General features: G+C 38.9%; 2 protein-coding genes across 5 annotated transcripts in view; one reads left to right on the forward strand and one right to left on the reverse strand.

Moving 5' to 3' along the window:
• The window catches only part of ECPAS (Ecm29 proteasome adaptor and scaffold), a 131,019-nt gene that overhangs the window by 68,876 nt on the left and 49,204 nt on the right, over positions 1-12,939 (forward strand). For all 4 annotated transcript variants that reach the window (XM_033237832.1, XM_033237834.1, XM_033237833.1 and 1 more), the window contains 8 exons: positions 1,864-1,987; positions 3,523-3,603; positions 5,220-5,445; positions 5,888-5,979; positions 7,761-7,895; positions 8,756-8,918; positions 9,691-9,863; positions 11,236-11,337. In XM_033237832.1, the coding sequence (XP_033093723.1) occupies positions 1,864-1,987; positions 3,523-3,603; positions 5,220-5,445; positions 5,888-5,979; positions 7,761-7,895; positions 8,756-8,918; positions 9,691-9,863; positions 11,236-11,337 (1,096 nt within the window). The remainder of the gene's footprint in view (positions 1-1,863; positions 1,988-3,522; positions 3,604-5,219; positions 5,446-5,887; positions 5,980-7,760; positions 7,896-8,755; positions 8,919-9,690; positions 9,864-11,235; positions 11,338-12,939) is intronic.
• LOC117098842 (60S ribosomal protein L7a-like) lies at positions 544-1,452 on the reverse strand. Its single transcript, XM_033237835.1, has one exon. It carries the CDS (start codon positions 1,410-1,412, stop codon positions 612-614), a length of 801 nt encoding a protein of 266 aa, XP_033093726.1. The 5' UTR covers positions 1,413-1,452; the 3' UTR covers positions 544-611.

Raw genomic sequence — 12,939 nt, forward strand, 5'->3', positions numbered from 1 at the left:
GTTATTACCAGGCCCTGATTTTTGACTTCTGATCTTGGCTGCTGCTTCTCATAGAGCACATTTCAATTTGGTTAAAGTGGCTTTGGATTGTTAATGTTGATTTTGGTGCTCTGTTGCTTCTTAATTTTTTTACATTAGTTTCCCAACCACAGGCCAGATGTACTGGGGCCTGGCAGCCAAGATGGCAGTTCATGTTAGAGCAAGGATTTAAGTCTAGGGAGTTGAACTTCCACATAGAGCTCCTAACTGCTGTATCTTGTTTCCGTAAGTGCTGAAAATTATTTTCATTTAAGAAACCAGAATCAAAGCATAACTAATTCAATGGTTTTCCTTCTTGGGTTAAAACCATTCAGGTCAATTGAAAATCCTCTGACAACTTAAGGAATTATTTATTTATTCTTTCTTTTCGACCCTTTATCTGTTGTTTGGAAAATGAGACACGAACAGAGGCCATTGAGGAATTAAAAGGCCTTTATATGGTATCTGGATAAGACTGTTGCTGAGATCAATCTCTAGGTGGTCTGAAATTAGTTGGGGTTTATATTTTTTTTTTTTGAAGGAAAATTTGTATTTTAATTATTTTTATGTACAGAAAACTCAACAGTGTACATTTAACCCAGCTTAGTGGCAAGTTCTTTAGCCTTTGCCTTTTCGAGCTTGGCGATATGAGCCACAGACTTGGGACCCAGGACATTGCCGCCCCGGTGACGGCGGATCTCATCGTATCTGTCGTTGTAATTGGTCCTGATAGCTTCCACCAGCTTAGCCAAAGCGCCTTTGTCTTCCGAGTTCACCTGTGTGAGGGTGACAGTGGTACAGGTCTTCCTGTGGACTAGACGGCCCAGTCTGGCCTTCCCCTTGATAATGCAGTAAGGGACCCCCATTTTACGACACGGGGCAGACAAGAAGACAGTCAGCTCAATGGGATCCACGTCGTGTGCAATCACCACCAGCTGAGCTTTCTTGTTCTCCACCAAGGTGGTGACGGTGTTAACTCCTGCTCGAAGGACAGGTGGTCTCTTAGTGGGGACGTCCCCTTTGCCAGCAGCTTTCTTCTTGGCCCGGGCCAACAGCCTCTGCTTCTTCTCTTGCTTTGTCTCTGGTCTGTACTTGTGGGCCAGCTTAAGCAGCTGAGTAGCTGTTTGGCGGTCCAGGGCCTGGGTGAACTGGTTAATAGCAGGAGGCACTTTCAGCCGCTTAGAGAGGATGGCTCTCTGCCGCTGCAACCTGATATAGCGAGGCCATTTCACAAAGCGGGTGAGGTCTCTTTTGGGCTGGATGTCCTGTCCAATGCCAAAATTCTTAGGTCTTTTCTCAAACAGGGGATTCACCACTTTCTTGGCTTCCTGCTTTTTCACGACAGCAGGGGCCGGAGCCACCTTCTTTCCCTTGGCCTTCTTTCCTTTCGGCATCTTGGGCGGCGGAAGGAGGGGGTTTATATTTTTACACTTTAATGTCACTTATCAGTTATTAGTTGTACAGAATTGTAAGAGTTTGGGTGGAGTGTGTAGACCACTGGATAGTCACTGATTTTTAAAATATGTGTTATAGTTTACGATTTAACTGTACGAGGTAAAGCGTACACATAGAAATTTACATAATTACTTACAGTATCCTATCTTGTTTTTTTCTGAGTCAAGTTGAAAGATGTAAGCCGTATGACTCCCCAGACCTCATGCAGTTTCTAAAAAGAAGTGATTTCTTGTAATGTGTTGTGTTGACTCTGCTTAGATAGCCAAGAATGTATTTAAGACATTTTCTGAGAACTCTAGCTAGCAAATAAAATTGCTGTTCTTACTCTTCAAATGATCATTTCCAATTGGTGACATTTATTTTTTATTCTTATTTGTCTTTTTCTGAAAGACGTGAAGAAGTTCATGGAGAAGCACAACGTGTGTTAAGGTGTCTTCCAGGTAGAAACAGAAAAGAAAATACTTCTGAGCAGATGCCTTCCTTCCCGGAAATGGTATATTACATCCAAGAAAAGGTATGGCATGCAACTTAAGGTAATTGGTCTAAATCATAATGGATGATGAAAATAAAAACATTCATCTTTAAAGTGAAAAATGTAGTCACAAAATGTTGACTCATAAAATTTCTTTTTTTTTTTTGAGGTGGAGCTTCGCTCTTGTTGCCCAGGCTGGAGTGCAATGGCACGATCTCGGCTCACTGCAACCTCCACCTCCTGGGTTCAAGTGATTTTCCTGCCCCTGCTCCCGAATAGCTGGGATTATAGGTGCCCGCCACCAAACCTGGTTAATTTTTTGTATTTTTAGTAGAGACAGTGTTTCACCTAACTGTCTGGTCTCGAGACCTGGCCAGGCTAGTCTCGAACTCCTGACCTCAGGTGATCCACCCACCTTGGCCTCCCAAAGTGCTGGGTTTACAGGCGTGAGCCACCATGCCCAGCTGACTCATAAAGTTTCTAGCATTAATACTTACAATAAGGAGATACAAAGTGAGGAAAAAAAATTATAATTCTCACCTGTAATTGATCTGTTTTGCCTAAACTTGAATTACTTATAATTCCTTTCATGCTTGGCAACATTTAGGCTGTGTTAAGTACTTATTCTCTTAATATGACATGCTTAAAAATAAATCTCCTTTTTTTTTTTTTTTTTAAATTAAAAAATTTTTTTTTGAGACAGGGTCTTGCTGTCACCCAGGCTGGAGTGCAGTGATGTGGTCTCAGTTCACTGAAACCTCCACCTCCCAGACTCAAGTCATCCACCCTCCTCTGCCTTCTGATAGCTGGGACTACAGGCGTGCACCACCGTGCCTGGCTAATTTTTGTATTTTTTGTAGAGACAGGGTTTAGCTATATTGCCCATGCTGGTTCTCCTTTTTATGTTTAAGGGCACTCTTTAGGGTAGTATAAGGATGCTTCAGGGAATAGTTCATGTTCTTCCCACCATGTTCATAAGAGAGCATCCCATCTGCTTTTGTAAGCCTCTGCTTTTGCACAGTGTTTTCTGCTGGTAGATCCAGGATATTGGCAGTAATGACCATCCACCCCCTCCAGGCCTTGACTCTGTCCCACTTTGCCAGAGGACACCTTCCTACCTTTTACCTCCACTGGTGATCCTAGCTCTTTGCTAGGTAGGCACCTTAAGGGAGCTGAAGGTCAGTATGCAGCAGCCATGATTCTGTTTTTCATATAGCAACACAGTCTATTTGTGGTCAGAGGATTCTCTGTGCTTGTAGTTTCCTCTTACTTTCATTATTAATGAAAATAACTGGCATGCAGTGACCTGAGATGACCATATTAGTAGACGTCTGGAATAGGTTTATTATTTTTAAACAAGCCAGTACAAACATGGAAAAAGGGCAACACACTTGTCATTTAGTGTGTGACGGACATGCATGATCAGCATGGTTAATAGGAAAGTGGAAAATGTTTTAATCAGAAAAAGAAGCAAACTTTGGACATGTAGCTAGAAATAGAGTTGTTTTTGAGTTGAGGAAGGGCAGGTATGCTCCATTTTTCAGTAATTGTGTCTGTTTTGGACTTTTTAAACTTAGGCTTCTCATCGAATGAAAACTCCAGTCAAGTACATGACCGGGACCACTGTCCTTCCATTTAACCCAGCAGCCTTTGGAGAGGTAGAATTTTCATATATTTCTATTTACTTTTTGTAAGTGTTCTAAAAAGATCACACCACACCCGAAGAGGTGTCTGTCATTTTGTTGTGTTTTAGGTAAACCCATATTGTGTCATTGTTCTTCATCTGGTTGTTTGTTTAAAAAACAGTATTGGGAAATTGGTATTATTTTAATTCATAGTGAAGTACGTAAATAATTTATCTCAGTGAGATTCTTTTTGTGAAAAAACTGGATGTTCTGTAGTGATTACTATTGGGATTTTGCAGCAAGTTAGATTTGGGTTTTAAAGCCAACATGTTGTTGAGGTTGTTAGGGTTATTTAGTTTTGAAGGTTGGAGAGGATTAATTGATCACACTTTTTAAGGGAAATTCTGTTTTTTAGATCATTGACTTGCACTAGGTAAATTACAAGAAGTACTCTTGTTCAGAGTAAGAATATTCACAGTGAATTTGTTGCCTATCCTAATGATCAGTGAAAAAGCTTCCAGAGGATGGACTCCTTGGTAGCCGGTTTATATAAGGGTTGTTTTTGTTTGTTTGTTTGTTTTTGAGAAGGAGTCTCACTCTGTTCCCCAGGCTGGAGTACAGTGAATGGCGTGATCTCGGCTCATTACACCCTCGCCTCCTGGGCTCAAGTGAATCTCCTGACTCAGTCTCCTGAGTAGCCGAGACTACAGGCGTGCACCACCACTCCTGGCTCATTTTGTTATCTTTTTGGTAGAGATAGGTTTCACCATGTTTCCCAGGCTGGTCTTGAACTCCTGGGCTAAAGCAGTCCTCCTGCCTAAGCCTCCCAAAGTGTTGGGATTACAGGCGTGAGCCACTGTGTCTGGTCTATATTAGAGGTTTTTATGGTGTTATATCTATTTTTCTGTAGATGAATTGAACCCATTTTCTCAAATTCTTGTGTCAGTGGGGTAAACACAACTGGAATTCTGCAGGAATAATAGGCCATTTGCTTCAGATTTCTGTCCTCTCTCTCTCTCTCTCTCTATCTCTCTCTCTCTCTCACACACACACACACACACACACACACACATACGGCTTTTAAAAAATAATGATTTTTATTATAATTTTCAACTTTTATTTTAGGTTTGAGGTTACATGTAAAGGTTTGATATATAGGTAAATATGTGTCATGGGGGTTTGTTATATATACTATTTCATTACCCACATATTAAGCCCAGTACCCCATAGTTATCTTTTCTGCTCCTTTCCCTTCTCCCACCCTCTCTCTTCAAGTAGACCCCAGTGTCTGTTGTTTGCTTCTTTGCATTCAGAAGTTCTTATCATCTGACTCCCACTTACAAGTGAGAACGTGATATTTGATTTTCTGTTCCTGCTTAGTTTGCTAAGGATAACAGCCTCCAGCTCCAATTTCTGGCTTTAAAAGTTCAGTTTGTATTTTAACAATCTTAAAAAATTCTTTGGATTTGCAAACCTTGTTATACAAATTTTGCTCCATTATGGCATATTTTCTGCCTTCCATGAGGATTGGAATAGCTTTATAAAGAAGGGTGGGTGAATCAAAACTAGAAATTGTTACTTTGAAGAGTACCTTCCCACAATGACTTTTTGAGAAGTTTATGCAGTCTTCCTCTCCGTTCTGTTTGTAGATCGTTCTGTACTTGCGCATGTGCCTCGCGCACAGTGCGGGGGTGGTGCCCACCTCTCAGAGTTTGGCTGATATGCAGGATCATGCTCCAGCCATTGGACGCTACATACGGACTTTAATGTCAGGCGGGCAGACGGCACCCTCATCATCTTCTAACAAGAGTGGGGAAACTAACCCTGTCCAGATCTACATTGGCCTGCTTCAGCAGCTGTTAGCAGGTGTTGGAGGTAGGAATTTGCGACGCGAAGGGAAGATATTAAAGCACTTAAGCAAAAATCTAATTTTAAACCTAGCTAACAAATTATAGCAAAATTATTCTTTCTCTTCACTTCTGTAACCGAACATTAGCCTTTGTTTTTTTTTTAAACTTATCTGATTCATTCTGGATACACTACTTCTTTTTTCAGAAAGAAATGCTAACAATAGATAATACATTTTTACTTCGGAAGTAGATGTGAAGAACAGGATATCCTTTTTATAGATAGCTCATCTGTAAATTTGCTGTAGTGAATCACATACTATATTTAGGTTGTGTAGGTTTTTTTTTTTTTAATAGAACCGAAAGAATGTGTGCGCTAAAGCAGTGGCCTTGTACTTAAAAGGAATTTAGTGATCCCTGTATGTTCATTACTTTTCTTGAAATTTAAAGTGGTTCTAATTCTTACTTAGGTTTGCCGGTTATGTACTGTCTATTGGAAGCTGTGTCAGTGTATCCAGAAAAGCTGGCTACCAAATTTGTAGACAAAACAGAATGGATAAAGGTATGTTCTGCATGTACCTTTTTTTTAAAAAAAAAAAAAATTGTATTTCAGACTTTAACCTCATGATTTCTTTTTCCTGCCAGCATCCCTATGACCTTTTCTGCCTTAAGGTTGTTTTGAAAACTCTCTCATCATCAGACACTTACTAGGAAGCATGTAGGTCACTATGTCTCCTTGACACATCTGGAGGAGAGTGGGAGATGAATTGAGAAGCATAGGAGTATAAAGATAATTTCCTTTTCTGTTTCGAAAGTTTTTTGTTTTTTTTTTTTTTTTAGAAAAAATAAGCAATGGATTTGTGTAGTTTAAATAAAGACTATGTAAAATGTCTCCTTTCCATAACCATCTCCAACCTACCCTAATTTTTGCCCTTTCCTCTCCCCTCTGACAAACATATGTAAGTCACCATTTATGTATGGCATCCTTTCTAGAGTTTACTTATGTACATACACATAAAAACATGCATTTAAAATTTTTGTCCCATCTTTTTATAAAAAGCAGCATACTATTCATACTGTTTTATACATTCTTTCACTTTATAGTAGAGAGATATTCCACTACAACTATGGAGAGCGCATCTTCTTTAACAGCCTCAGTTTTTATTGTATGAGTGTACTATCATGTATTCTAGATCTTTATAGATGGTCATGTAGAGTACTTCCATTCTGCTACAATGAATAATCTATCATCTTGCATATTGAGGAAGTATATGTTTTAGATGGATTCCCCAGAGGTGGAATAGCTGGATCAGAGGACATGTACTTTTGTAATTTTCTTTCTTTTTTTTTTTTTTTGTAATTTTCATAGATAATGCCACACCCTCCATGTGTGTGGTACCAATGTACACTTCTACCAGTCATGTATGAGGGTGTTCCTGTCCCATGGCTATACCAAAAGGGATGCCAGGTTTAGCAAGTAAAAATACAAGATACTCAGTTAAATTTGAATTTCAGATAAATAATGAATAGTTTTTTTTAGTATAAGTATTGGCCCATACAGTTTTCTGTATCTGCATGTGCTACATATTGCGGTTCTTTTTTTGGAAAATACAGCTTGAATGATGGTAAAAATGTACAAATTATATCTTTAAGGGTGAAAACATGAAAGAAATTTACCAAGAGGTGTGAGTTTTGCACATTTCTGGATAATCTGGTCTTACGAAATTGCTTCTATTTTAAAAAGGTTTTTTTACTTCTTATAAATATTTACTGATTTTAAAATTATTTTAAAGTTTTTGAGCTTTGATGTTTTAGATGAGAGGTTGTCATACAGTAGTCAAAAGTCCAAATAGGGTCTGCCTCCTGTTTTTGTATGGTTTGCAAGCTAAGAATGGTTTTTACATTTTTAAATGTGGAAAAAAAAATCAAGAAACGAATAACGTTTCATGACACAAATCTTGTCGTGTCCGTGTTTTACTGGAACCTAGCCACGCTCATTCGTTGCGTATTGTCTGTTGCTGCCTTTGTACTGCAGTGGCAGAATGGAGTAGTTGCAGCAGAGACCAAATGGCCCATAAAGCCTTTCAGTTTTTTTACAGAAGTTTGCTGACCCTTGTTTTAGATCATCTGTGAATAAATTTCACCTGTTTTGTGCTTGTGTATCTGATGAAAATGGACCTAAGATTTTGTTATATAATTCATTCAACTTTCATTTTGTTTTCAAATAATAGCTTTTTTTCCTCAGTATCCATCAACAGATTGAATATTCTTTTAATTTTAAAAGATGTTGTAATGAGGCTCGTGGTTCTGTGTCATGTGTATATATTTTTTTATACTGCTCAGAGTCTGATGAATAGCAGTAAAGAAGAAATGCGCGAACTGGCAGCATTGTTTTATTCTGTGGTGGTATCAACAGTGTCGGGGAATGAGTTGAAATCAATGATAGAACAGCTTATAAAGACTACAAAAGACAATCACGTATGTTATTTTGTTTTCATTCCTTTTTGTGGGAGATAGGGTTTCATAAAAGGATCTAACTTATTTTTGGTTTTTATCTTCTCATTTGTAAAATGAACTTATAAATTCCTTGCTTTTATGACTGTAAAGAGTAAATGAGATAGGTAATACATTAGTTCAGTCAGCTCACTTAACAAGTGTGGTGGTGTGTCTGATAAGCACTGTTTTAGGTGCTAGGAGTACAGTGATTCATAAATACATGAGAATCCCTGGTACAACAGGATGCTCAGAACCTGCAACCATACCACCGTGAGCACACCTAATCTCATCTGATCTTGGAAACTAAAACTAAGCAGGGTCGGGCCTGATTAGTACTGAGAGCGAGAAATGTTAGCTCCATTTTTCTTCCTCATCTGCTGCTAGTGAAAAAACAAGTTTTACTTCAAATAGTCTGTGGGTTACCTTGTGTTTCGAGGTTTTGGCAATTAGAAATAGGATCTGTTCATTGTTGGCAATAGAAAGACGTGTGAAAGTTATGATACTCTAGTTATGTAAGTGCTGTAAGCTAGAAAGTGGCGTGGGAGCATGTAGGAGCATGTAGGAAAGTCATCTCACCTGGAATTGGAGTGGGCGTGGAATTAGAGAATGTAAATCTTAAAGTGAATCAAGATTCAGCTTCTCAAAATTCCGTTAGAAACTCAAGGTTTCTCTTATTCCCTAAGCTCAATGCATTAGCATCCAGTGAAACCTCAAGTGTTCACTTTATTCTTTAGCCTTATGTTTTGTTGGTGAGATGATCCTAATAGACACACAATTACTGTCATGTAGTTTTGCATACATGAGAAAGAGCCAGAGATATGCTATTGTTTTGCTAAATTCAGAGCCCGGAGATACAGCATGGATCCTTGCTTGCATTGGGATTCACGGTGGGAAGGTATTTGGCTAAAAAGAAAATGAGAATGGCAGAGCAACAAGACCTGGAGAGAAATGCTGACACCCTCCCTGATCAAGAGGAACTCATTCAGAGTGCTACAGAAACAATAGGTAATCAATGTCTTTATGCCGACTTGGGTGTTGCAGCTTTTGAATTATGTTAAATTTTAATATGGCGTTTCAGTTTCTTTTTATGGCATTGTACTTTAAAGACACAAGTTTTTTCACAAAAAACTTACTTGATAAATTCTGTATTTTTAATAACAACAAAGGCTGGGTGTGGTAACTCATGCCTATAATCTCAGTACTTTGGGAGGCCAAGGTGGGAGGATCACTTGAGTCCAGGAGTTTGAGACCAGTCTAGTCCGCATAGTGAGACCTAGTCTCTACAAAAAAAATTAACAAACTTAGCTTGGTATAGTGGCGTGTACCTGTAGCCTCAACTACTGAGGAGGCTAAGGTGGGAGAATCACTGGAGCCTGGGAGGTTGAGGCTGCAGTGAGCCGTGATCATACCACTGCACTCCCGCCTGGGTGACAGAGCTAGACCTTGTCTCAAAAAAACAAAGCAAAACAAAACAAAAAACAAAGCAGTGAAAGCACTCCATTTTTTTTTTTCTCTATGTTTTTTTCCCTACATGTTTTTATAAGCAGGGATGATCCTATTATGGTAAAAAAATTTATACATTAAAAAAAATACTACTCTATCCCCTGTAGCCATGTTGTCTTTCCACTGAATAAATGTTAACAAATTGTCAACTCAAAGATATTGTACACTTTGATTTTATTTTGCCATCTTAAAAAAATCTTGAGTACATCACTGGTTGCTTTGGGTCATAAGAATAATGGTATATAATTCTCTTTTTGGCTAAATGTGCTTACAGGCTCATTTTTGGACAGTACATCACCCCTCCTGGCAATTGCTGCCTGCACAGCCCTGGGTGAAATAGGCAGAAATGGTCCACTTCCAATCCCCAGTGAGGGATCTGGCTTTACCAAATTGCATCTTGTAGAAAGCTTATTAAGTAGAATACCTTCCAGTAAAGAGACAAATAAGGTAAGTCTTTTTCTTATTTCTTCCCTTTCTGGAATTCTGTCTTTCTGTGAATAAATGAGCAAAAACAAATTATAATGAGAATAGATGGCATTACAGCTGGAGGAAGGATTTAATGTAAAAATGGGTGATAAGCAAATCTAAGTGTTTACTTTTGAACTAGAGGTGATCTGTGTACAATCTTAGTCTGTACATCTTTTGACCCAGTCATTCCAATTTAGATCTTTATAACTGTTAAGATTTGAGTGAAGTATTAAATTCATCAGGAAATATCTTTTGTCATGCAAAAGGTGTACAATAAAATGTTAAGTAGTTTTATGATTTTTTAAAAATTTTAGGCCAAATATAAATCCTAACTGCCTAAAGCCAGTTTTGTGATCAGAACACCTCAATTTTGAGGTATAAGATGATTTAATGAGCAGAAATACCAGTTTACTACTACAAGTTGTTTAATTGATACAATCTTTTTTTTTTTTTTTTTTTTTTTTTTTTTGTGAGAGGGAGTTTTGCTCTTGTCGTTCAAGCTGGAGTGCAGTGGTGCGATCGTGGCTCACTGCAACCTCTGTCTCCCAGGTTCAGGCAGGTGATTCTCCTGCCTCAGCCTCCTGAGTAGCTGAGATTATAGGCGCATGCCACCATGTCCAGCTAATTTTTGTATTTCTGGTAGAGATGGGGTTGGCCAGGCAGGTCTCGAACTCCTGACCTCAGGCACTCCCACCTGCCTCAGCCTCCCAAAGTGCTGGGATTACAGGCTTGAGCCACCGAGCCTGGCCTAAGTGATATAATCTTAATCTTGGTCTAGCTACTGTTTAAAACTTTCTGAGGAGATACACAGTATAGTTTTTATTAGCTATTAACTAATCATTGCCAAATATTGTTAAGCACTTCTAATGTGCCAGAGAGTATGTTAAGTGCTTTGCATGCATTGATTGAATCTTCTAAAAGGTCTAATGAAATAGGCACAGTTGTCATCTCTGTATGAGCTAACATGAGGAAATAGCATCACAGAGAGGGGAAGTAACTTGCTTAAGGTCACACACCAGTATAGGCTGAAATGGTTGAGATGTGATTTGGTCCTAGGTCCACTGGGCCCAGAACCCACATTTTAAATCATTATAGTTTGAAAGGTAATAAGCCTAGAGGCTTTCTTCTTTCTTCTTTTGCAGCTGTGGATCCTTAGTGGACTCAGATTTGTGTGTTTCTACCTTCAATGACTTACAGACACACGACTGTAAAATTTGATGCTTTTGTAAAAACTTATGCATTGAGGTGTTAGATAGACTGCCCTTCCCTATCATCTCATTTTGGAAATACTGTGCTGGAGTAAAGCTAGTATATACTCTGTTTAAAAGAAAAAAATTTGATGTTCTTCCAGATGAAAGAACGAGCAATCCAAACACTGGGATATTTTCCAGTTGGGGATGGAGATTTTCCTCACCAGAAACTCCTCTTGCAAGGTCTGATGGATTCTGTGGAGGTATTTATATTGCTACCTGATTGTTAGTTATTCAAAGAAAAGGCATTGGTTTTTGTTTTTTTTTTTGGTGCAGTTTTGCATGCTGTGAGATTTTTAATTAAGCATTTACTCGTTTATTCACCAGATACTTGAGTACTAGTTTTGTGCTCATCACTGTGCTAGGTATAGCATTGACTAAATCACCTATGAAGGAAAGACCTTTTCTTAAAATTTTTGAGCAAAGCACGTTGCAGTGTAGGTAGAAGGGGAAATATACCCACATACCCCATCAGCCAGATGTGTGGAGTGAGCCTTTAAAAAACAGTTGTTCTTGAGTGTTTCAGTTGGTATTTCAGTTGTTTTCAAGTCTGATGATTTAGCTTCTGTCCTCTAGATGCCTAGGGTGTGGTGGAGAAGACCTACGAGTAGGCAAATGCCAGGATAGTGTACTGTCTCAGCATGGCCTGATCTGACCCTTCTTTCCCTAGCCTTGATCCTTGACGTTCACTCATTTTCTGTATACCAGCCTCTTTGGCCGCCTTGTACTGATCTTTTGAAAGCCTCCTACTTCCTTCTCAGATTGTTGCCTTGCTAAAGAATCTACCCTAGTAGATTTAAATCCCTGAGTGAGGTGGGTTTCTTCTAGGTTTTTTTTTTTTTTCTTTTTTTGAGATGGAGTTTCGCTCTGTCTCCCAGGCTGGAGTAAAGTGGCATGATATTGGCTCACTGCAACCTCCACCTCCCCGGTTCAAGCAGTTCTTCTGTGTCAGCCTCCCAAGTAGCTGGGATTACAGGTGCACGCCACCATGCCTGGCTGATATTTGTATTTTTAATAGAGATGAGGTTTCACCATGTTGACCAGGCTGGTCTTGAACTTCTGACCTCAGGTGATCTGCCCACCTCGGCCTCCTAAAGTGCTGGGATTACAGATGTGGACCACTGCACCCGGCCTGTTTTGTTTTTTCTATTGAAGGCTTCTCTGGATTCTTAACTTACTTTTAATATCATTATTTTAAGAGTTTAGAAATACATGAAAATCTAGAAGTATGGAAATAAGGTACAGAAATTAAATGATGAGAATAATGAGAACCATGAAACAGAAGCAGAATATCTTCACAGTCGAATAGGACATAGTGCTGAAGGTTTTTTTGGTTTCTTTTAACTGTTTTATTTATCTATTTTATTTTTACAACAGGATCTCATTGTATCACCAAGGCTGGAGTACACTACATCTCTCAGGCTCAAACCATCCTCCCACCTCACCTTCTAAGCAGCTGGGACCACAGGCATGCGCCACCATGCCTGGCTAATATTTTAATTTTTTATAGAGACAGAGTATCCCTGTGTTGCCTAGGGTGGTCTTGAACTCCTGGGCTCAAGTGATCCTCCCACCTAGATCTCCCGAAATGCTGGGATTACAGGCATAAGCCACTGTGCCACTCCCGTTTTTAGTTTTTTAAATTGATACATAATAGTTGTACATATTTATGGGATATATATGATATTTTGATACAAGCATACAATGTATAATGATCAAATTAGGGTAATTGGGATATCCATCACCTTAAGCATTTTTCATTTCTTTGTGTTCGGAGTATGTCAGATTTTCTCTTCTCACTATTT

The sequence above is a fragment of the Trachypithecus francoisi genome, unplaced genomic scaffold, assembly GCF_009764315.1.
Source record: "Trachypithecus francoisi isolate TF-2019V2 unplaced genomic scaffold, Tfra_2.0 Lachesis_group16, whole genome shotgun sequence".
NCBI lineage: Eukaryota > Metazoa > Chordata > Mammalia > Primates > Cercopithecidae > Trachypithecus > Trachypithecus francoisi.

Excerpts from the sequence above, each read along its gene's own strand:
- LOC117098842 (XM_033237835.1), bottom strand. The coding sequence starts at position 1,412 with ATGCCGAAAGGAAAGAAGGCCAAGGGAAAGAAGGTGGCTCCGGCCCCT.